General features: G+C 36.8%; 1 protein-coding gene and 1 pseudogene across 1 annotated transcript in view; one reads left to right on the plus strand and one right to left on the minus strand.

Annotated features, from left to right (window-relative positions):
- Nucleotides 1-25,703, plus strand: part of LOC109453333 (nuclear pore complex protein Nup153) — a 75,416-nt gene that overhangs the window by 11,713 nt on the left and 38,000 nt on the right. Inside the window, exons 3-11 of the mRNA XM_074335192.1 lie at nt 6,305-6,553; nt 6,712-6,851; nt 6,933-7,061; nt 14,580-14,696; nt 14,788-14,829; nt 14,939-14,995; nt 16,908-17,062; nt 19,826-19,876; nt 21,350-21,476. Of these exons, the coding sequence (XP_074191293.1) occupies nt 6,305-6,553; nt 6,712-6,851; nt 6,933-7,061; nt 14,580-14,696; nt 14,788-14,829; nt 14,939-14,995; nt 16,908-17,062; nt 19,826-19,876; nt 21,350-21,476 (1,067 nt within the window). The remainder of the gene's footprint in view (nt 1-6,304; nt 6,554-6,711; nt 6,852-6,932; nt 7,062-14,579; nt 14,697-14,787; nt 14,830-14,938; nt 14,996-16,907; nt 17,063-19,825; nt 19,877-21,349; nt 21,477-25,703) is intronic.
- Nucleotides 12,360-13,533, minus strand: LOC141572488 (leukocyte elastase inhibitor pseudogene; annotated as a pseudogene).

Genomic DNA, 25,703 nt, shown 5'->3' on the forward strand with positions numbered 1-25,703 from the left:
CATGCATGTTAAGGCTTGACCGGTTTTGGATCCACTTCCAGCATTTGTGTGTGTGTGGTGGTGGTGGGGGGTTTACAAATAGTAAATAGCTTCAGTGTAACCCATGCATGTGGCATATTTGGAAATGCTACTTTGTCATTTCACATTAAATACTTTTTACACCTCTATTGAGATCCATGTCACATAGGCTTGAGGTAATGCATTTAAGGTGTACAGCTCGGTACTTTTCGACATTTTTTTGAAATATATTACCATTTTTTTGAAATATATTGAGCCTTTCTCTGGTAGACCTCTAAGCTGACTGCTTCCTTGTCACTTTCTTCCCTGGGCCTCAAATGGGCCCCCAGGCTCTCTCTTTCTCTGGATTAGAGACTTCTCGTATGTAAACAGTGTGTATCCCCAGGGACTGACAGCTTCTTTTCCATCCTCGTGTGCTTGCTTGTGAGGATTTACTAACTTGAAGAATTTAATGTAGGTGTCAGATGAACGGAGAGTTTGTCATTTCACATCTGTAAATTCCATTTAGGTGTGCTTGTATTTTCCTTGAAATAATGGAATTAATTCAGTGGTCACCGTGGTCAATTCCAACTTGGATTTTATTCATTATATTACTGAGGTTATAAGGAGCTTTTCTGCTGCATGTATGTATATTATACACACCTTTGTGAATAACTTCTAAACTTAAAATATGCAAAGTGTCAAACTAGAAAAAGTTCTCACAACAGTAAGGAGGATGGTGCAGTGAACCCCATTGTCCCCATCCTCCAGCTTCAAAGACAGCCGACTTGCTGTTGATCTCCTTGGCTCTGATCACACGCCTATTCACCCACCTTCCCACTCTGATTCCCTTGGTTATTTGGTAACGAATTGTGAGCAGCTTTTTGATAATTAATTTCAAAGACTGTTAGCGTTTACTCCCTGTCTTAGTCTGAATCCTGCTCCAGTCTTAAACTTTTAAGTTCCAGAGAGTTCTCTCTCAACTGTCAGTGTGGACCTCTCTCAGTGTTTATTCAGTACTTGTAACCACATAACATTGATTTAAAGTACCACTTAATAACTCCCCAATATGTTGCATGTAGATCTCACTACACATAACACTTCGCAATTTGTTTCCTCTGTTCACCATTATTACATTTGAGTTTGTCGATGCGTTCTCAAAACAACTTAGACATGTCTGCTCTTAAAATAACGCCACATCATTGGAAGCTTAAAATAATTCAGATATAACAGTCCTGAATGTTGTTTAGTGAAGGTTAATTTTACCAGTGTGGCTTTTCCATTAACAGTACCTGGAGCTGGAGGGCACTGTACCGTCTTCAAATAGCACAAATAGTGCAGGAAGAACAGTTACAGAATCTGTGGCCCATTTCAAACCTGTTGTCTGCAGCTTTCCGCTGATGTACCTCTGTGTGCTGCCTGTCTTAGTGAGGGGGAGCCATGGAGTGTCTAGTGTGTTCTGCAGGAGCAGTGGACTGGATCGATGAGGAGAAGTCATACAGTATTTGTCCTTTTGTGACTGGCTTTTTCACTTAGCCTAATGTCTTTAAGACTCATCTATGCTGTAGCATGTACCAGAATTTACTTCTTTTTGAAGGCTGTGTAATATTGCACTGTATGTATATACCACATTTATTCGTTTGTCAGTGGACAATTAAGTTGCTTCTACTTTTTTGGCTATTGTGAATAATGCTGTTAGGAACATGGTTGTACAAATATCTTTGTGAGGAACTGACATACTGTTTTGCACAGAGGCAGTGCCATTTTACACGACTCATGATGTTGAACATCTTTTTCTACCAAGAGTGCATACAGGTTCCCGGTTCTCCACATCCTGCCAACATTTATTTTCTGCTTTTCTGATAATAGCTGTCCTAATGGGTATGAAGTGGTATCTCACTGTGGTTTCGATTTGCATTTCTCTCCTGATTAGTGATGTTGAGCATTTTTTTATATGCTTGTTGGCCACTTGTGTATAAGCTTTCGAGAGATGTCTGTTCAAGTCCTTTGCCCAATATTTAATCAGGCTATTTGAGTTTTCTGTTTTGTGAGTAGTAAGAGTTCTTTATATTTTCTGATATTAACCCCTTGTCAGACATGTGATTTGCAAATATTTTCTACCATTCTGTGATTTGCTTTCCACTCGGTTGATTGTGTGTTTTAGTGCACAAAACTTAAGTTTGATATAATCCCTTATGTCTGCTGTTTTTTTGGTTGCCTGTCATGTCCAGTCCAGTGTCGTAAAGCTTCTCCCCTTTGTTTTCTTCTTGGAGTTTTATAGTTTTGGGTCTTCTGTTTAGGTCTTCAATCCATTTTGAGTTAATGTTTGTATTACATGTTGTGTAAGGTAAGGGTCCCCTTTCATTCTTTTGCGTGTGTATATCCAGGTTTCCCAAAACCATTTTGTTGAAGACAGAGTCCTTTTCCCATTGAGTGGTGGTCTTGGTACCCATGTCGAAGATCATTTGATGACTGATGAGAGAATTTATTTTTCAGCTGTTTATTTTATTCCATTTAATCTATTAACGTGCTCAGTTATACCAGGTTTCCCTGAAAATATGACCCAGCCAGACCATCAGCTCTGATGCGTCTTTTGGAGCAAAAATTAATGTAAGATCCGGTGTTATGTTATGTTTTGTTATATAAGACCTGGTCTTATATTAAAATAAGACCGGGTCCTATATTAATTTTTCCTCCAAAAGATGCATTAGAGCTGATGGTCTGGCTAGGTCTTACTTTTGGGGAAACATGGTATTAACAATTCCCTGATGATGAATGATTCCTTGCATCCCTCAATGAATTCCCCGGTGAGCGTGATCCCAGTCAGGTAATTTTAACAGGTGTGTTAGGAACTTTGGTCATAGTTTAATACCTTTTTAAAGACTGTGTTAAGTGTAGCACCTTGGCTATCTTGGATTCAGTTTCTGTTGATTACTTCTTTTTCCCACTGCGGATCACATTTTTTTTGTGTGTATGTATGTGTATCAAGGGATTTTTTTCACTAAATATTGTCTTTTTGGGTAGATATTCATGTTTTAGCAGGCAGTTGTTACTGAATGATCATTTTTAGCTTTATAGACTTAGTTTCACACTTTGGTAGTTGTATCTACGGAAATTCCAGGGTGTTTCTTAAGTCCCGTAAAGTGGTGGGACTTAGCTTCCAAGCCCTGTCCCCCCTGTGCGTTTTGGGGATGAGTCTGCAGTAAATAGACTCTGGATACTCCCGTGGGGCCACCTGGAGGCCCCTTCTGGCACAGTTTTCTAGTCCAATGCCCTTAATTCTGATTTCTGCCTGCTGTGCTTTGCTTAGACTCCAGCTCTGCAACAGGTGTGAAATGTCCTAGACAGAGAGCTAGGGCTCACTGTGTCAGGTTTTTGTGTGCTGTGTTTTATTGCCTGAAAGCTGTCCTTCACATAGTTTGTCCAGTTTTATAATTATTTACATTAGACAAGCTAATCTGGGGCCCAGTTGTTTTACCCTAACTGGAAGAGTCTTTTGGAAAGTTGTCAAATGATTCTAAAGTTCTTGAAAATACAACTGAAGATGAATAGAAAAATTCTGAAAAAGAATAAGGGGGATGTGGGGTAGGTTGGAGGCTCTTTTAGAGTTATTCAATGTGTCCTAAAGCTACAGTATTTAAACCATTATGGAACTGGTACAGAAATATACAGATATATAAAGTGGGAAGGGGGGGAAGCCTCTTGGAATTTAGCATAGAAGGACCCCGACATAACTAACATTCATTCAACTTATGATTTTTTGACCTTGCTATAGTGTGAAAGTGATACACAGTACATAGAAATTGTAGTTTAAATTTTGAATTTTGATCTTTCCCCAAGCTAGTGACCTGTGGTAAGATACTCTTGGGATGCTGGGCCATGGCCATGAGCCACAGCTCCCAGTCAGGTATGAGATCACGAAACAGCTGATACTCTGCAGTGTACTGTGTCGCCAACGTTTTTGGATATTGTGTTCTGAGTAGGTGTAAAATAGGCTGGGTAAAGGTACAATGTTTGGTAGGTCAGGTGTATTAAATGCATTTTCGACCTAATGGTGTTTTCTGTGGGTAAACCCATCCATTGTATGTCCAGCAGCATCTCTATGTAAAGGGAGTAAAATTTTTCATTTTTTAGAGTCTTTGAATACTATCAAGTCTCTGTAAACAAGGTAGAAGTTATTTTCTGATTACAAAAGACACCATCAAAAGAAATGAAGGGATACAACTGATAGTGAAAGTTTCGATACTTTAGATCATCTCACACTGATTTACTGAAAAAGAAATTAGATCTCAGTAATCTTAAGAGAGATTACATCAATAAACAACTAACAGGAGAAGAAATATGAATGACCAATGAATTTAGGCAAGGATACTCAATATCCCTGTCGTTAAAGTAAGTGCAAATCATATAGTGATGCCATTTGTCATATTATATTAACAGAAATCAGAAAGGGTTCATACGCAGTGAGAACATGGGGGCAGTGTACATTGTCATTTGCTCTTTGTGGGCGTATAATGACAGGAAATCTTTGGATCACAGTATCTCTCATAGGCAAAAATGAGCTTGTGCTCTGATCCACTGTGTCAGAGCAATTCCACATAAAATTGTTTTCTCACTGATTCTCTGGAGACCTCTGACTACTTAGGCTTTTTTATGAGTACAAGTTTAGACTTAGAGAATCAGAGTTTTTGTGGTGGTTTAGGAATATTTGATTAGTAATGTCGCCTCATTTCTCTCATATTTCAAACTTAAAGAATCATGGATTTGTCAATAAGAATACCTTTAGAAGTATGTAAATATTAGTGCATGCGAATTGGATGTCGTATTGGGAAATTATCCCAAAAGTAGAGTAAATTAGTATGCTAAATACAGAATGGTATAAAGGGAATGAATGCTGTGTATGTAGAAACAAAATTATATTGGTAAATGGAAAACCACGCCAGAGAACAGGATGCATAAGCATGATTATGTAATTAGGTAAAACGTATATTTTTGTACGCATATACAGTACTCCCCCCTTAACCGCAATTTCACTTTCTGTGGTTTCAGTTACCTGCAGTCAGTTGTGGTGGGAAAATATTAAGTGATAAATACCAGAAATAAACAATGTTTAAGTTTTCAATTACTCACTGTTCTGCGTAGCATGATGAAATATCGTGCAGTGCTGCTCTGTCCTGACGGGAGCTGAATCATCCCTTTGTCCAAGGTCTCCAGGCTGTAGATCCTCCCTGCCCTTTAGTCGCTAAGTGTCAGGTTGGTTTTCAGATCGACTGTCTTGGTATCTCAGTCCTAGTGTCCACATAACTAATTTTACGTAATAATGGCCCCAGAGCCCAAGAGCAGTGATGCTGGCAGTTCGGATATGCCAAAGAGAAGCTGGAAAGTGGTTTTTTTTTTAGGTCAAAGGTAACATTTCTTGACTTAATAGGGAAAGAAAAAAATCATATACTGAAGTTGATAAGATGTACAGTAAGAGGGAATTTCTACCCATGAAATTGTGAAGAAAGAAAAACAAATTTGTGCTAGTTGTGCTATTGCACCTCAGACTGCAAAAGTTACGGCCACAGTGCATGATAAGTGCTCAGTTAAGATGGAAAATCATTCATTTTGTGGGTGGAAGACATGAACAGAAACCGTGTTCCAAGTGACGGCTGCGTTTTGTCCCAGAAAGCCCTGAGCCTATAGGAAGAGTTCAGTGAGGGGTCCCCATTCACATATCTTTTATGACAGTATATTGTTATAATTGTTCTATTTTATTAGTCACTGTCCATCTCTTCTGTGCCTAATTTATAAAATAAGCTTTTTCATAGGTTTGTATGTATGTATAAGAAGAAACATAATATATTGGGTTTGGCACTACCTGCAGTTTCAGGCGTCCACTAGGGAGTCGTGGAATTTGTGACTCAAGGATAAAAGGGGGACTAACGTAAATTCTCGGGGAGGCTATATGAATTTAATTATGGTTGTTTCTAGAGGGATAGACTTTGTTTTATGACTTAGCTTTGATTTTGTTTTTGATGAATGGGTTATACTGATACCAATTCACAGAAAATCACGAACTGTGGTTGTTATGTTTTCACGGAAATGTATTTTGACACTAAGTTAGGTAAGTTAATTTCAGATAGTTGAAACCTAGTTTGGCTAAAGAATATCTTAAATTGGCCTTAAGGGAGGCTTAGTGACTTGAATTGAAGCTATATCCACTGTGTAGCATGTTTTCTCAAAGTATAAACAGCATTTTGTCATGATAGTGTATTGCTTTTTTAAAGTTATATATTCATAATATTAATACTTTTTTTTTTAAAAGAACCCTCAACAACTAGTACTGCTTCAAATTGTCCACATGTATTAACGAGGCCTTCTCTTCATCGGAGCCATCTGAATTTCTCCCTGTTGGAATCTCCTGCATTACACTGTCAGCCCTCCACATCCTCTGCATTCCCAATTGGCAGTTCTGGATTTTCCCTTGTAAAGGAAATGAAAGATTCTACCTCTCAGCATGATGATGACAACATCTCAACTACCAGTGGTTTTTCCTCAAGAGCTTCTGATAAAGGTATTCTTGGCATTTGGTTGTAAATAATTTTGGTAATAAAATTAAATTTCATGGGATAACTTATTTCTGTACTTAGCTGTAATTTTCATTTTCTATTTTGAAAAATCTAGGGTCTTGTAATTAGTGCTAATACTATGCATTACATATTTTTGTTTCAGATATAGCTGTTTCAAAGAACACTTCAGTGCCACATCTGTGGTCCCCAGAGGCTGAACGTTCTCATTCATTTTCACAGCACACTGCCACCAGCTCCAAAAAACCAGCATTTAACGTATCAGCCTTTGGAACACTTTCCTCTGTGAGTACTAATTCGAGTTGATTCAGTCACATCAATTTTGAGTATTTATTTCTTATAATTTACCATTGTGTTTTTGTGCAGTCAATTGGGAATTCTTCGATCCTTAAAACAAGTCAGCTTGGAGATTCTCCTTTTTATCCTGGAAAAACAATGTATGGTGGGGCAGCTGCAGCTGTCAGACAGCCTAAAGTACGAAACACACCATATCAGGTTGGTTTGAATGGAACTGATAAAGTGTTTTTTGCTTTTTTTTTTTTTAAATCTGATGAGTATCTATTGGCAGTCAGATAGGATTTTTGTTCAGTTATGTGGTATGATGATAAAAGTTGGTAATATAGGTCGGTGCAAAAGTAATTGCAGTTTTTGCAATTATTTTTAACCTTTTAAACCACAATTACTTTTTCACCAACCTAATACTAATATTGTTTTCATTTATAGACTATATGTATATCATTTTAGACCTAAGTGAACATGTTATACATTAGATTTGTGTGTGTTTATGTTTAAGAAGTGTGATGATTAATTCCTTTAAAAAATGGAAGTATATATTACATGTAGTAAAATTTATTCTTGATTAGAGTGTATTTTCACAAAACACATATAATTGTTTAACCACTTTTGCAGTCAAAATAATTAAACTTTTTCATCATCCGCAAATTTTGCCTTCTGTATCTCAGTCTGTAGTCAGCCTCTCTTTCTACATCTACCCTGTGGCAACCACTGGTGTGTTGTATTTCCCTGTATTTTCAGTTTTTCCAGAATGTCATATAAATTTAATAATAGTCTGTAGTCTTTTGAATCTGGATTATTCTACTTAGTATACTGTATTTGAGATCAATCTATATTTTTGCATATATGAACAGTTAGTTCCTTCTTATAGCTGAGCCATAATCAGTTTGTTTATCCATTTCCCAGTGAGAAGAACACTTGGGTTGTTTCTAATTTTTGGCAATTGTGAATAAAGCTGCTATTGACATTTTTTTTTCTTTTAAGATTTTATTGGGGCGGGGGAACAGGACTCTATTGGGGAACAGTGTGTATTTCCAGGACTTTTTTCCAAGTCAAGTTGTTGTCCTTTCAATCTTAGTTGTGGGGGGTGCCGTTCAGCTTCAGGTTGTTGTCCTTTCAGTCTTAGTTGTGGAGCGCGCAGCTCAGCTCCAGGTCCAGTTGCCGTTGCTAGGTGCAGGGGGCACAGCCCACCCTCCTTTGCGGGAGCCAAACCGGCAACCTTGTGGTTGAGAGGACGCGCTCCAACCAACTGAGCCATCCGGGAGCTTAGTGGCAGCTCAGCTCAAGGTGCCGTGTTCAATCTTAGTTGCAGGGGGCACTGCCCACCATCCCTTGCGAGACTCGAGGAATTGAACTGGCAACCTTGTGGTTGAGAGCCCGTGCTCCAACCAACTGAGCCACCGGGCCGGCCCTGCTATTGACATCTGGTGTGAACATTGATGTTCATTTATTTGGGTAAATACCTAGAAGTTAGACTGCAGGGTCATATGATAAGTATACATTAACCTTTATAATGAACTGCCAAACTGTTTTCCAAACTGGCTGGTGCCTCTTTGTATTCTCAATGGTAATGTCATTGTTCTGGTCAGCACTGGGTGGTTGTCAGTTTTTTGTTTTCTGTTTGTTATTTTAGCCATTCTCATAGGTATTGAGTAGCCATTCCAACTTGCTCTTCTTTTTATATGCATTTCCCTAATGACAATGAAAGTATTTTCGTGAGCTTATTTGTCATCATAGATGTTCATTGGTGAAATATCTGTTCAGATATTTTGCTCATTTTTTAATAGGGTTGTTCTTTTATTGAGTTTTGAGAGTTCTATACTCAGGGTATAAGTCCTTTACTAGATAAGTATAAAATATTTTGCAAATATTTTACCCCTTTCTCTGGCTTATGTTAACAGTGTCTTTTGAAGGTAATTACTCTTTGATAAGATTCATTATATTGTTTTTTTTTTCCTTTTATGATTGATGCTTTTAATGTAGTATCAAAGACATTTTAGCCTGACCCAAGGTCACAGAGATTTTCTCCTGTTTTCTTGTAGAAACTTTATCATTTTTGGTTTTAATTTAGGCCTGTGCTTCTTTTGAGATAATTTTTGTAAGTGGCATGAGGTGTGGATCCAGATTTATTTTTTTAACATATGAATGTTCAATTTTTCTAGTACCATTTGTCGAGAAGACTATACTTTCTCCATTGAATTGCCTTTGCACCTTTAAAACATCGGTCGACCATATTGTGGCTCTATTTCTGGACTTCCCATTCTTTTCTATTGATCTGTGAATTGATCCTTTCACCAACTCTGAACTGTCTTGATTACTATAGCTTTACAGTAAAGTCTTGAAATCAGGTCCTGTGAGTCCTTAAACTTTGTTCTTGTTCAGGCTTCTTTTGGCTTTCCCAGTTCCTTTGCTTTTTCATAATCTTATAATCACCCTGTCAGTTTTCTGCAAAGTTTACAGGGATTTTGATGGGTTGTATTGAATCTGAAGACCAATTTGGGAAGAATATACATCTTAACGAAATTGAGTCTTCTAATCCATAAAGTCAATATGTTTCTCCATTTATTTAGGTCTTTTAAAATTTTTATCAGTGTTTTGTAACAGTCATCACACAGGCCTTGCACATATTTTGTTAGTTTTATACCTATATGTAGCCTATTCAATAAATTGAATTCATAGTTAAAATACCTTTTAGGAAAGAAAACTTCAGGCCCAGATAACTTCCCTGGAGATTCTACCAAACATTTAGGACAGAAATAATACCAATTCTCCACAAACTTTACCATACACTTCTCAGCACATTCAGGAACCAACATTACCCTGGTAACTAAAACCAAAAACATTATAAGAAAGGTACTGACCAGTTTTTCTCATGACTTATAGAAACAAACATTCTCCACAAATATTTGCAAATTGATTACAGCATACATTAAAAGGATATTACATCATAATTACACAGGGTACATCGTGGGAATGTAAGGTTGGTTCAGCATTTGAAAATTAACGTTATTTACCATGCAACTAAAACAAGGAATAAAAACTACATGAATGTCTCCATAAATGAATAAAACACATTTGACAAAATCCAACATCAGTTCGTGATTAAAAACTTTCAACAGACCTAGGAACAGATGGGAACCTTCTGAACCTGATAAATTGTGTCTACAGAAAATCTTCAGCTAGTATCATACTAGTGGTGAAAAACTGACTACTTATTCCTAAGATTAAGAAGAGAACAAGAATGTCTGCTCTCAACTGCTGCTGTTAAATGTACTGCAGGTCCTAGCTAATGCCAGAAAAAAGAAATACAGGGTGTACATATTGGGAAGGAAGAAATGAAATTATTCCTAGTCATAGACAACATGCTATCTACATAGAAAATCTGAAGAAACTACAAGAAAACTTATAAACGAGTTTAGCAAGGTCATATATAAAATGAATTACATTTACATATATATTAGCAGAGAAAAATTGGAAATTGATTTGCTAGCTTTTTAAATAATACCAACTTAAGGTAAATTGTAGCATTCTATGTTGTGTCCTAAGAGTTTATTGAAGCTCATAAAAATTCTGTTTTGTGTATATGTTGTTAATGGTGCTTATTTTGTTCCAGAGTTTGGCATTTTAAAGCTGGAGGAATATTAATGCTGTTAAACATGTAGACTTTTGTGAAGGTCATCGTGTGAAGATGACAATCTATGACAGATGTAGAAATTGCATAGAAAAATGTATATTTGAAGATCTGTCCTGTCCTTAGAGTAGTTTCTTGTTTTCCTGAATAGAGGATACTTTCATAAATAGTTAACAGTAATTTGAGTCTTATTTCTGAGTGTTCATGAAGGGCAGTATTTTATTTCAAAAAGTGTTAACAGATCTTGGAGTCACACATGTAGCTTTTTCTAAAGCTTACACTGGATTGTAATACTATTATACTTTTATTTTTTTACAGTTAAAATAGTTGAGCATGTTAGTACAAGATAAGATGATGCAATCCTATGTTTCATAGACTAGTCCCAAGTCAGAGTCTATTCCTGCTACTTCCTCCTCTGTTTCATATATCGAATCCTAGACTTTCTAATACTGAGTCCTGAGACAGCATAAGAATCATTCTCAACACAAGTTTGCAGATGTTTATTGTTGACATTTGGGATGAATCTATTTGCTTTTCCTTCTTTCCTAGAGAGTGAGAGTTGGAAGGTACGTGAAAGATACTCTGATTCATTTCCATTTTATGGATTAGTGAAGTAAGGCCCTGATAGGCCCGTGGTCAGTAGAATCTAGTGACAGGAAAGACTGTCATATTGGCCTAGAGGATTTTTTTTTGTTTTTGGCTGTCAAAATCTTAGGAAACTTTATTATCCAGCCCACAAGCTTTGTGGGAACAAAAAAATGCAGCATTTTAAGCCCCATACCAAGAAGTATATTTGACAAAGTTTTATATTAATCAAAAAGCTCCCCTTCATCCCAATCTCCCACCACTGATGCTTGTTTAAATGGGATAGCATTCTATAAAGATGTCCCATTACCATAACAACCTGTATCAGTTGATGGAAGTCAGGAGCCTTTATCAGAAAACACATAAGGGGCCGGCCCGTGGCTCAAGTGGTTGGGGCGCTGTGCTCCTAACGCCAAGGTCGCCGGTTCGATTCCCACATGGGCCAGTGACTGCTGCACCCTCTACAGCTAAGATTGTGAACAACAGCTCTTCCTGGAGCTGGGCTGCTGTGAGCAGCTGGAGGTTGGTGAGAGCTGCTGTGGGCTACCATGTGCTGCCGTGAGTGGCGTGCTGCCGTGAGTGGCTGGCAGCCAGCGTGAGCAGCCGACAGCCAAAAAAAAAAAGAAAAGAAAACATATAAGAAGTTGGTTAACAGTGAGATCTTTGCATCCCCTGTTTGCTTAATGGTTTCTCCTACTACATTTTTCCTTTTGTAGTTTCTTGGCATCTTTATGGTAAGATACCCACCTCTTGACTCCTTGTGCCCCCACACAAACTGCCGATCTGGTAGGATAAAGGAGAATACAAAAAGGGAAGGCAGGTTATCACTAGATGGCTTTTTGATAGTTTTAAAACTGAAGGGCTGTAATAGAATATTAACCTATAAACAAAGTGTCAGAAACACTAGCTAAGACAAATTTGTCTTTATAACTGGGGCCCTATCCTATATTTCAATTGAATATCTTTTTGAAGTCTCCCTTCCACAATCAGTGTCTCTCTATTGTAGCTTCCAAAAATCTATCTTTGAAATAAATTACATTATTATAATGCTTCTCAAGGCTGTCAGAGTATAGCAGTTCCACAGATTATTACATTGTCAAGAATGTAGATGTGATTGATGCATTCAGAAATAATCACTGAAATTTTTCTATATAAAAAAAGGAAAAAGATACTCATACCAAAGTTAATGGGTTTAAACAGCCAACAGAGCTGACCTTACAAAGGAAATTAAAGATTTGGTTTCAGAAGGTAGTTTTATTGGTAAAGATATATGAAAATGGTCATCATCGAAAGTGTAGGTAATAAAGCTCTGAGGTTGGCCTTGTATTTCTATAGTCCCTAAGGGGAAGAAAATTGCCTAATAACAGGATGTTAGTTTAGGGATTGTGTCGAATGAAGAAAATGAATGGATGGTCGACCACAAAATTTTCTTCTGACATCATCAGCATGCAGAAAATGGTGATGCCTGCTGTGGCGGCAGCTGCCTGTGTGCCGTCCTCATTCACTGCCACAAAAGATCTGTGGATGATTTTTGATATGAAAAGATCTCTAGCTCCTGACATGCCAGACAGATCATCTTTGCTCTTAAAGAGATCCCAGGTGGGCTAGGTGAGAGTTAAGGTTGTAGCTCTCTTACAGCTTGAACCTGAGCAAGCAGACATTGACTTCAGTGAGATCCAGATTCTCAGGTTTGGTGCACTCACCACGGTTTTTCCAAAGTCAGTTGTTCTTCCATCTTTAGACCTGTGTACTCGTCCTCAATGTCATTTGGCTGCACAGTAATCATACTGAGCTCCTTGCCTTGGTAAGGTAGTTCTAGCACACAGCACTTCAGGTCCTGGATGTAGCCATATGGAAATTTCTTTTTCTGTACATCATTTTCACTATTTTTGTGTCTTTCCTATTCAGTCTGAATGGTGCATTGCTTGTGACCTTTTTCATGAATTTCTCTTGCCAATTTCCTTAGAAATAGAATTCACTAGCACAAGTTTAGTCACGTTATCAACCATACCTGCAGCCAACAGTTGTGGAATTTTCCTTTCTGTCTGCCTTTTGACCCACTTATTTATCACCTTTTTTGCATCTTCAGAGGTGTGTTGAAAATCCACACTGGCCATTTCAGCACCATATTTTTTCTGAGTTGAAGTTAAGAACTGAGGGAGGAAATTATAGGTCTTCTCTCTGTATAACCTATTAGCAAGTTTGAGAATATAGACAGCTTCCACCCTTGTTGACATCAGTATTAAGACTGAAGTCTTGAATGAATCTCCTCAATGGTATCAGAATAAAGAATCTGGACACCTGTGCTGCAGTAGCGTCTCTGGTCCCCAAAAAGATCATGGGTAGTGCTGATGAAATGCCAATAAGAGAGACGATGTTGCCAGTAGAATTGTTTTTATCCAAGGTGTAGAAGAGGTCCAGAGCAAACCTCGTGTTTGCTGTGCTCAGCTGCTCCATGTCCAATGCCTCAGCTCAGCTGACTGGGTGGGGCGCGGGACCTGGGAAGAAGGTTTTCCTGGAGAATTTTAACGTTGCTTCGTGTTTGCTAAAAACACTGGCCTAAACAGAAATTGTTAACGGTCACAAAATTCTTAGTAAAACTGATGTAGAATATTGCAGGTACTCTGAAAATATAATGAATGTTTGGTATCATATAGAGAAACATTATTTAAAGTAGTTATGGTTCAGTTTTTCAGATGTTATCAGCTATTTATAGAAACTGGGTTGTAATTTGATTATGATACTATATCTTTTGTATATTGAGCATTACCAAAGTACTTTGACTCATGGTAGTCACTTGGTTATTGAAAGGTTGTAATGCATTCTGGAGAAAAGGAAGTGTTTCTATTGGAGTTTGTAAACATTGTTTCTGTATTAAAGGGTGCTTGTCTATTCTTGACAAGGTTGCATCCTTAACTCAAATTTTAGAAAATTAAAATGCCATTTATTAAGAAAGCCTGTGTATTTAAATTTTTTCTTCTATTAAAATTGGAGAAACATGAAATATGTTTAAATTTTTAATTTACATTTCAGTAGAGTCTACAGTCTCTTTGTTTAGTTATCTTGGAATTTACTGTAATTCAATACCATTCAATACCCGAAATAACTAATATTTTAATACCTCTCTCCTTAATTTAGTGTTCTTTGGTTTAAATATCAGGGATAAGCAGATGAAGGTAATGCTAGAATGTTCTACCAGTTATCTCATTTTTCCCATTTAATATACTCGTAGCTGACAGATCTGTAGAGTGGTGCATGCTGTCTTACCACGTTTTTCTGATTGTAAAAGTGATATCTCAGCTAGACAGATGGATTTTCAGTAAAGGCATAAAGAAAAAAGGTTGACTATATGATTAATGACACCACCCCGAGAGAAGTTGCTGTTAACACATTGATCCTATTTCACTTCAGACATCCGTTCTGTGTTGTAAATATTTTGATAGTCTAAAATATGTGCCGTAGAGTTCACATTTCCAACAGATAATACAAAGTTTACTTTCTAGGCACCAGTCAGAAGACAGATGAAAGCTAAGCAACTCAATGCACAGTCCTATGGTGTGACTAGTTCAACAGCTCGGCGAATATTACAGTCTTTAGAGAAGATGTCAAGTCCTCTAGCGGTAAATTTTTAAAATCACAATTAAATGCAACAGTTCTAAAATTTGAGTTTAGTGGAAAATCTTAATTTTGTTATCATTTCAATATTTACAGGATGCAAAAAGAATTCCATCTGTTTCTTCTCCACTGAATTCTGTAAGTTGATTTTTAAACTTTTTAAATCAGATTTATTTTTATATATTGGTGATGAAAGTTTTATTTCTCAACTCTTGCCATCTATTCTAATAGTATTTTGTTTTATCAGCCTGTTGATAGGACTGGAATAGTTACCACCACAGACTTTTGGGCCAAAAGGGAAAAGGTATGACTTTTTCAGCATTTATTTATGTAAAGTATCAGAAATTTTGCATTATTTATTATTAAGTCAATAAATACACAAATTGAATTTACTTGATAGTCATTAGGGAACATGTATGAAAAATAAGATTTTTTTCCTTGACTTTGTTCCTCTTGTGAGCGCCTAACTTAGCATATTGCTGTATATGTAGTAGATGCTCATTCAGTATTTTGGGGGTATTTGGCACTCCCATCTTCAGCATCTCAGCAGTCTTTATGAGTAACTGTCACCTTTGGATAAAGAGCGAGTGAGCAGAGCTTGAAATGTTTTGTAACTAGATGTTCAGTGCTCGCTGAATGTATTATAGTTATCTTCCATCAGTCAGCTCAAAATACTGTTCCAACATAACAGCTAATAAAAAGTAGAATATACATTATAATCTTAATAATACTTTTTGTTATTGTATTTTATTTCATTAAAATTATCTTTGTGGGAAAAAATAAAATGCTCTATAGCTAGGGTTAAAAAGGTATATTTTTTGTCTGTTATATTTGGGGCTAGTAAAGTGTCCTTCAGGGGAAACAGATTCCCAGATCCCTACTTGTGGAAGCATTTATTACAACACCTAGTTAGTTCACTAAGGAGTAATTGAATAAAATTATTATAAATCTCTGAATTAATTTGGGGACCATATTCAACAAACTGATGAATTATAATTATTTTTACTGAAATTCTGAGCAGAAAAATTTGAGTTTTTTCCTTGAGATAATTCTCAATTTTTAGAATTATCTGGATGTTTGTAATCAGGCAATAGGGAATTAATTCATTATTAGGTGCTGTGATGGGATGAATATAACCCTATTAGCTGCTTTTCTCAGACTCCTATTTTATATCAGATTGCTCAAAAAGAAGTAAATTTAAAAAATCGTGCCATAATAGATGTTCTTCTAAATAAAAATTTTATTGTTTGTATGTAGTACCAATAAAATTTTATTAATGGGTGTTAGGAAGTTTTAGAGCCAAAACACAACATTGTAGTTCATGGTTCACAGATATAATCAGAAGAGTCTGCAAAACAGACTGTGTCACTGAGTTGTAGGATCACACTGGTGGTGAGGATTTAGGGAAAGGCCAGTTACCCTCAGAGTCTTTGCCCTGAAACCAGTGATGTTCACAGCTGCTGCTGAGGGAAAGGCCCATAGTCCTAGTATTACAGTCTGTGGACAGAGGAGAAGCACTTGGCTTCAGACTCAAACCTACAGGATTTTATTGTGATTCCGTGTAGCAAGAGACCGTTGACAAAACACTTGTGAACCTAGATAATAAAGCCAATTCATGCTAAGCTTTGGAATTCTCACTGCTTTACTAATAAGATTTTAGTTGTAAGACTTTTGGTTTGGTTTTTAATCACAGCAGAGGAACATTAAATTGGAGAGAGATTTGCTCACATTTTTAGCCATTAAAATATTTTCCTACCTAGTGTAAAGCTTTCTGTTTGCAGCTGCAGAAAATTTAGATAGTAATTTGGGGGGAAATGTTTGAAAATCAATTTTAGATTCTATATTTAGTTTCTATAGTTGAAATTCATCCTAGAAAAGATTAGAATTATGGAATCGTTTTAAATATTATTCCCATTTTATGTATGTGCACAAGCATGTCACAAATTATTACGTATGGAATAAAATAGCCTAATAAAACCATTCTGGAATTTTATGTATGTGTATGTATATATATATATATATATAAAAATACACACACACCCCTTGGTTCTTTTACTATCAGTTTTCCTCTTAGTATTTCTTTGCATCCCCTGAGTGTTTCTATAGGAAGCACTCAGTCTCTAGGTCACATTCGCTATTGTCAAATAATTTTTAGCTGAGCACCACTTATATATGTGAACATAAAAGTTCATTTTTGATTTCTCTTTACCTATAAGGTGGATTCTCATTATCCTCCTGTTCAGAGACTAATGATCCCAAAGCCAGTCTCCATAGCAGCAAATCGAATTATTTATTTTAAACCATCTCTGACCCCATCGGGTGAATTAAAGAAGACTAATCAAAGAATAGATAAAAAACTCAGTGTGAGTATGTATTTATTTTCACTTGTCTTCAAGTATTGATGAAAATGAACAAGAATAATGTAAAATACAAGCACTGTACCATTGCAGTCTACCAAGTAGACAATGCGTACAGTTTGTGAATTAGTGATGATTACGAATGGGTATGGCTTTAAAATGGCTGGCACCTTAACCAAATCCCAAATTAGCATTTGCTAGTAAGCACTAGTATGTACTCATGGTTTAGACTAAATAATTTCCCCAGATTGGCTTTCTCTGCGTATTATGTGTATGTTGTTGGACTATCCTCAAGTAAATTTCCCAATATCACATCTTTCATCTCTGAGTGCTTTGGCATGCATTTTCTAAGTGATTTCTACTGTATTATCACATGTAAGAAACTAGTGCCAGTTCCTTTCTAATATTATCTAATATCTCGTGCACGTTCAGAAGGTGGTTATAGCTGCATTTTTTAACCAAATCCAAGCAAATTTTGCACATTACTTTCGGTTTTGCCTTTCTAGACCTGAAACCTTACCCCTCAGCACACTGTTTGTATTTTTAAATAATTGGTTTGTTGGAATACGATTCAGATTCCCAAACATTTACTTACTTGAAGTATATGGTTCTGTGGTTTTAGTGTATTCAGAGTTGTTCAGCCATCACCACAATCAGTTTTAGAACATTTCCATCTCCATTTTCCCGACCCCCCAGAAGCCCATACCCATTTGTCTTGATCCCTCACTCGTATCTCTCCAGCCCTAGGCAACCACTGACCTGTCTCTGTAGATTATTTTGGACATTTCATATAAATGGATTCATAAAATTTCGGGTTAATTGTGACAGGCTCATTTCACTTAGCATAATAGTTTCAAGGTTCATCCATGTCATAGCAAGTATGTGAACTTCATTCCTTTTTATGCTTGAATAATGTCATTTTTTGCATATACCAAATTTTGTTTCTCTAGTCATGATTTGAGGAATATTTAGGTTATTTTCACTTTTTCAGTGTAATGTATGAACTTTGTGTACAAGTTGTGTTTTTGTTTATTGTGGACATATTCTTTCATTTCCCTTAAGTTCTATATCTAGGAGTGGAATTACTAGACACATTTGTTTTTGAAGAGACCAGTTATCCTATAAAATGTTCCATATTCTGGGTTTGTTGGTTTTCTTGTGACATTAACTATAGTATATTTTTTGGTTTTACATAGCATTTTACTATTTTTGCCTTTACTTCCATGTAGTGAATCTGATTTGATCTTCATAAGAACCACATTTCTTGAAATTTTTCAAAGTAAAGTTGAAAGAATAATACAATGCTTACCCATTTACTCTTTTATCTGGATTCAACTGTCGTAATTACCATTTTGTCACATTTGCTTTATCAAAGTTTAAAGAGTATTTTGAAAATAATTTTGGATTTCGACTTTTAAGAAAAATTTTAAGAACTCTACCTTTTCCTGCATTTGCTTTATGTTTTTCTGTGTTTTTTTTACAAACAAGGTAATTTTTTATATAACTATAGAACAATTATCAAATCAGAAACTTTACATAGTAAATAAACTTTGTAAATATTCATTGTAAATAAACTTTACATTGTAAACCTGTAAGTAAATCTTCAGGTTTTATTTAGATGTTGCCAGTTAGCCAAAAGGCAAAGAATCCAAGATGATGTTTTAGTCTACAACAGTCCCTTAGAGATTTTGTGGGGGTTTGTTTTTTATTTTGATATTTCACAACATACATACTACTGAAGAGTACAAGTTACGGTGTAGCTAGTCCTGCGATTTGGGGATGGCTGATGTTCCTCCTGATTAGATTCCAGTTGTGTACTTTTGGTAGTAATACCCCAGAATGGATGCTGAGCTCTTCTCAGTGTATCATGTAGGAGGCACATGCTGTCAGTTCATCCAATTTGCGGCAGTGTGATCATAACCGAAGGTGGTGTCAGTGGGATTTGTCCACTGTGAAGTGACTATTTTACCTTTTATTATTAGTAACTTTCTTGTGGGGAGATAACTTTGAGCACATAAATGTCCTTTTCACCCACTCGTGTTAGCATTATTGATGATTTTTGCCTGAGTCTATTATGTCAATTCCCACAGTGTCATTTTCTAATTCTACTGTTCCTTCTACATTTATTAGTTGGCTCTCTTCTGTAGGAATAATTTCCTTTTCTGTATTTATGCATTTATTTTTAAAGTCAGTTTGAATTCTTACATTCAAGAGGTTTTATTCCTTCATTCATAACTTTGATACGCTCACATTGTTCTGTATTTGGCCTTCAAACTGACTCTCATGTCCTTTTGATATTTCCCCATTAATTTTGAACATGCAGTTGCTTTTTGATATTTTAAAGTAATCCAGGCTCTTGTGAATTTCTGGCCCTACCTTGTACAGCCATTTCTACAAGAAATTCTGATTCCTTCAAGTGGAGGAATTTTTAAGTTTCAGAGAATCATTTCAAAAGGAATATCCTTCTAAATTTGCTTTCTTGTTTAATGGGCCCTAGCAAGAGATAAATAAATGTATTTTTGTGGTAGGTAAGTAGGTATTGTGTTTGTATACTACCATTTTGTTCAAAGCACAGTTTAGCTCATGGATATTTTATGTTTATGTGAATTATTCTTAGTCTTGTTTACTGTTCAGAAGGTAGCATATAAGTTACAAGTTTCAGGATTCGTTAACTTTAAACCATGAAATTCCTGATTCCAAATATTAAATCTCACAGACAGAAGGAAAAGAAAACAAATAAGCAAGCATTTAAATATGGTGTGTTCATTTTTTTCTAGACTGGAAATGAAAAAATATATGACACCAGGACAAAACAGAGAACAAGAAAGGTAATGTCATCTTTATAACTGAACTTTGTATTTAATTTGTAAGGCCTGTATTTGATTCACGTAAGTGTTTTTGAAGGTTAGGAAGGTTGAAAAATAAAAACACTACACAAAAAATAATCTGTTAGCCTTTTTTTCGTGGTTATCCTTTTTTCGCAACAAAGCATTTTCAAATTAGGGTATGTATATTGTTTTAGACCATGCTATTACACATTTAATAGGCTATAGTATAGTGTAAATATAACTTTTATACAGACTGAGAAACCAAAAAATTAGCGTGATTCACTGTATTGCAACATTTGGTTTATTGCTGTGGTCTAAAACTGAACCTGGAATATCTTTGAAGTATGCCCATTATGGTTAGGGCTGTAGCCTTGCTTAATTCTTCTTTCATTATCTTAAAATTACTGCCATCTAGGTTTTATGTATTTAAGGTTCCATTTCGGGAATTGCTCCAATAAAGCTTATTTTCCACATAGTCTATCCGTACAGCATCTCTAGTTATGTATGATTCTGAAAGACACTCCTGTCATAACTGCCACCCATGTTTGCCATGTTATTTGTGTTTCCATTTGTCTAGTAGAGTTTCCCTCTGACTGGGTGAGTTGCGAGACCCTGTGGCTTACTGATTCCACGGATAATTGAGCTATTTTCAAAGAGCCATCTATCTGCCACATTAATTTATGTTTCATCAAATTCTGAACCAATCCTGTATAAATTACGTGAGACCCAATCCATGGCTAACCCTGTGACACTCTGAATATAGTCCCTGGAGGGTACAAGAAACACCAGGAGGCACACAATGAGGTTATAGGTAGAGAGAAAACTTGTCAACTTTTTTTTAAAAGATTTTATTGGGGAAGGGGAACAGGACTTTATTGGGGAACAGTGTGTACTTCCCGGCCTTTTTTCCAAGTCAAGTTGTTGTCCTTTCAGTCTTAGTTGTGGAGGACGCAGCTCAGCTCCAGGTCCAGTTGCCCTTGCTAGTTGCAGGGGGCACAGCCACCATCCCTTTTGCGGGAGTCGAACCAGCAACCTTGTGGTTAAGAGTACACACTCCAACCAACTGAGCCATCCAGGCAGCTCAGCTCAAGGGGGCGGGGCAGCTCAGCTCAAGGGGGCGGAGCCCACCATCCCTTGCCTGACTCCAGGAATTGAACCGGCAACCCACTGGTTTGAGAGCCCACTGGCCCATGTGGGAATCGAACTGGCAGCCTTCAGAGTTAGGAGCATGGAGCTCTAGCCACCTGAGCCACCGGGCCGGCCCCCACTTGTCAACTTTTAAAATCACATTCAGCTATATATTTGTTTTCTTAATTGTTAGCAGTTCTCTAATTTTTCAGTTATCAGTTAGTTAACAAATTATGTACCAGAGTAATATATCATCTGTTTTAATTTTCTTTCTTTCCTTTCTTTTTTTTCTTTATTCTTTTCTTTTCTTTTCCTTTCTTTTTTTTAATTTTTCTTTTTGCCTAGTGGTTTTTCTCCCCCAAATTTCAGTATATCTGCAACCAATGGTTTATCTTCTGGAGTAGATAGTGGAGGTGGCAAGATGAAATGGGAGAGAACACACATTGTGGTAACTAAACCCCCAGAGGAGGAGGTAGGTTATATAGTCAATACTGTTGATGTTTATTAAAGGCCTTGGTGCGCTGTGGTGGGGATGGGAGGTGTGGAGGGGTGGGCTTTGGGGTGACCCAGCACAAGATTAACCTGCCACTGAAACAGTCCCTTCAAATTGTGTGTGTGTGTGTGTGTTTTAAACTACCAGGCTTTTAAATTTTAAGTCATGTTCACTGTGACAACACAGAAAACCTAACCTAGCACCTATAATTATGAGTATCATCAAAAAGCCATAATTCGTCCAAACAGAATTGCAACTGAAACTATTTGACCCTCAGAATATTATTACATAATTAGGTTTTGCTTATTTCTGAAATGTCTTTAAATGGATTAATATTGTGTGTATTCATCTCACTTGCCTTTTTCTTTATATTATGAAATTTATCAGTGTCGTGAAAGGTAACTTGAAGTTATTGAATTTTAGTGTTACATATTTATCCGGTAAGAAGATTTCCACAATTCGTTCTGCAGGGTACATTTGGGTCCATTCCTAATACGTAGTGAGGGGAACGTCTCCCTGGGCAAAAATGCCGTCTGTTCTGTAGGCTCTTTATCTAGGAATGGGGTTGGATTATAGGGGGTCATACACACCTTCGGATCTGTGATGTGTTGCCTCATTGCTCTTCAAGGTAGTTTTACAGCTTCCCACTTCCACATGACGGTGCGTAGCTCTGCTGTTCCTTGTCCATAAAGTACTGATTTTGTTTATTTCTAAACTTTTGCCGCTGTGATGTCAGTGAAGCGGCACACCAGTGGAGTTTCATTTTGCGTTGTGTTGTTTACTAGGAAACGGGACATCTTTTTGTGAGTTTCTTAGCCATGTCGGTTTTCTTTTTATGTGTTTTTTTCTCATGAGGTAAGAGTCATTTGTACATTTTGAACATAAAAGTTTGGAAAAGATACAGACTAACTGAAGATTGTTTAATTTAATTGTTCTTTCTATAGGTAGCTGTGTTTGTTTTCTCCCTAATTTCAGGTGAACCCAGGTCTCGTTTCAGTCTTTTTATAAATGAATTTCAGCTTAGCTGGGTCATTTAAGTTTTGGTTCATAGTGCTTTTATGTGTCATTTGTGTCTAATTAAGTTTCATTTGTGACTTCCTCATTAACGTGTGAGGTTTTTAGAAGTAAATTTTTAGACCTTAAGTAGGAAATCTTGTAACAGTTTCTGTTGAAGGTAAACTCATGTTTAGATTCAAATTGTGGCATGTATTAGTACTGATTTTCTTCATATCTATTGGTATTTTCCTTTGCTGGCTTACTTTTAGTTGGAGGTCTTTGTTTTTTATTTTCTTCATCTCCTCTTTTCCTATTTAGCACCTTTGTCATTGGAACTCTGACTGAACAGAGTCATGATTGGTTTGGCAGTTTGGACTTTCTACCATAGGGCCCTCTTGTGATATTTATGTTGGAGGCCTTGGCTCAGTTACTGGTCTTGAGGGTCTTTTTTTCCCTTAGTTTCTACTTGTTGCTGGGCTGGAGTGTTGCAAAGGGAGGGAATGAATGTATCAATGTATTATAACATCTTGACAGAAGATGTCTGAATGGTATTGGTTATAAGTTGTATAAAATTTTGTAGTTATTAAATCACTTTTCTTTTGTCATTAAAGCTCTGTGTAGACATAGTTACATTTAAGAAACAAGTTATTTGTCTTGCCTTTTTTACATATGGAAATTAATATCGAGTTATGTAGCATGAGCTTGCTGTTTAGACAAGTTTATACATTTCTCAGTAAATTAGTGGCCGTAAATTTTTAAAGTTTGTCTCTGTATGAGAAAAACATAAGCTTGGTTTGGTGTTTGCCTGATGACACATTTGTGAATTTTGTTTATTTCCCTACAGTGTCAGTTTTTAAAGATGTAATTTCTAAGGTCTTTCACTGAATCACACTCAGGTTGACACCTGTAGCTCAATTTTAGCCCTTTCGCAGATTTGTGTTTCATGTGATTTTGCTGTATTGAGACATTTTGGGTGTGATTTTGGTTAAGTATACAATTCTTTGTTTGTTTATACACGCTCTTATTAACTGGTATAGAGTTAGGAGTTTTATGAAAATTAGCTCCCCAGACCTTGATTCACCTCCTCCCTTGTCTGGGCTCCCCTCTGTCCATTATGGCCAACTGCCAATTGCGCTTCCCAGGATGCCTCAGCTACTTCTGTACCTAGCTGTGTTCCACCCTGGAGTTACACTTTCCACATTTCTGAGGAAAGAGGTACTAAATGGGTGGCTACCCTAATGTTTCTGCCTACCCTGTGTTGTTTTGTCTGGATAGAATAGGTTTGGATAGTACTTCCTTACTTAGTTTGTACCCAGTGCTATTTTTTGTGCGTATTTGTTTCAGATGTCAAATATGTTTATGTCACTGGTTTCTTAATTCATTTATAGTTAGTGGTAATGTTTGATAAGAGATCGAAGACTAATTTTTGTGGGTATTTTAATGGTCTTTAGGGAAAGGTCAAATAGACGATATTTTTAACGGAATATAAGCAAATTATGCTACTTTCAGATCTTATTTATACTTAATAGGTATTGACTTTTGACTCACTACGCGTATCAGATGAATAAAATTCTATATTGAAGATAACCCTTTGAAATAGGAGGTAGTAAACGTGTATTTTAGTTATCACGTTATTTTAGATTCCAGAATTTATAAGGATTGAGTGGTAGTCACTAAATGTTGGCATTGTGCCTCTGCTGTGATACCAGTCTGGTTTTCATAATGAAAAAGTTCATTGATTCAGAGAAGATAAGTAGTATATAATAAGACTGAATTTGGGGAATTTAATTGCTTTATATTACCATATCAGGTACAGTTTACCTATTTGTATTTCAACTTCTTACTCTTTTTTTTCCCCTAGATTTTATTGAGGAACAGTGTATACTTCCAGGACTTTTTTCCAAGTCAAGTTGTTGTCCTTTCAATCTTAGTTGTGGAGGGTGCCATTCAGCTTCAAGTTGTCCTTTCAGTCTTAGTTGTGGAGGGCGCAGCTCAGCTCCAGGTCCAGTTGCCGTTGCTAGTTGCAGGGGGCACAGCCCACCATCCGTTGCGGGAGTTGAACTGGCAACCTTGTGGTTGAGAGGACGCGCTCCAACCAACTGAGCCATCCGGGAGGTCAGCTCAAGGTGCATTGTTCAATCTTAGTTGCAGGGGGCGCTGCCCACCATCCCTTGCGGGAGTGGAGGAATCGAACTTGCAACCTTGTGGTTGAGAGGATGTGCTCCAACCAACTGAGCCATCCGGGAGGCAGCTCAGCTCAAGGTGCCATGTTCAATCTTAGTTGCCAGGGCGTGGAGCCCACCATCCCTTGCAGGACTCGAGGAATTGAACCAGCAACCTTGTGGTTGAGAGCCCACTGGCCAATGTGGGAATCAAACCAGCAGCCTTCGGAGTTAGCTCGGAGCTCCAACCGCCTAAGCCACCGGGCCGGCCCAATTTCTTACTCTTTTAAAGTGGAGATAAGAATAATGTATTTACCTTGTGTCTGTAGGACACCTGCTATTTAATAGCTATCTGATATTGTGCCATATATCTCCATGCCTCAGTTTCCTTATCCACAGCAATAGTGTTTACCTCATGTGAAATAACCCAAGTAAAGGTATAAAGTTAATATATAGTAAGTCCCATATTTGATAGTGGTTGTGTTCCAGTTGAGGTATCTGTAAGCATCCAGTTACAATTCTTGACTTTCTTTTTCCCAGATTTGTGGGACCCACTTCTGATCAACCAATTAAAATTATGGAGACTCGGAATCAAATTTAGAGTTGGTTCAAGGTCAATATATAAAGAAGCAGTATGTCCGAGATTATTTAGTTGATGTGTCCAGGTGTTATAAGGGTCTAAAGGGAAGAAAATAAGGCTACAGGTTGGAGATGGGAAGAAACATCCCCACAGAAATACCTAAATGTGTCTTTTGTTTTTCTGCCCCAGCTCCCAGATTTGATTATAAGTTTCACACAGAAGAAATGTTGAAAGAATTGTGCAATGGACACACATATTCCAAGCACTAAGATTGTAATATTTTATTTGCTTTATCAAATAAATATCCATCTTATTATGTTCTGGATGCATTGCACATTTAATTTAAGACATGAATATACTTTATCCCCAAATTCTTAGGCATACATTGCACACACTACAGTTATATATGCATTGTTTTTTAATTAAGGAAGAATTTACATTAGTGAATTGTAAAACTCTTAGGTGTAC

This window comes from Rhinolophus sinicus, linkage group LG06 (genome assembly GCF_036562045.2).
Source record: "Rhinolophus sinicus isolate RSC01 linkage group LG06, ASM3656204v1, whole genome shotgun sequence".
Lineage (NCBI taxonomy): Eukaryota > Metazoa > Chordata > Mammalia > Chiroptera > Rhinolophidae > Rhinolophus > Rhinolophus sinicus.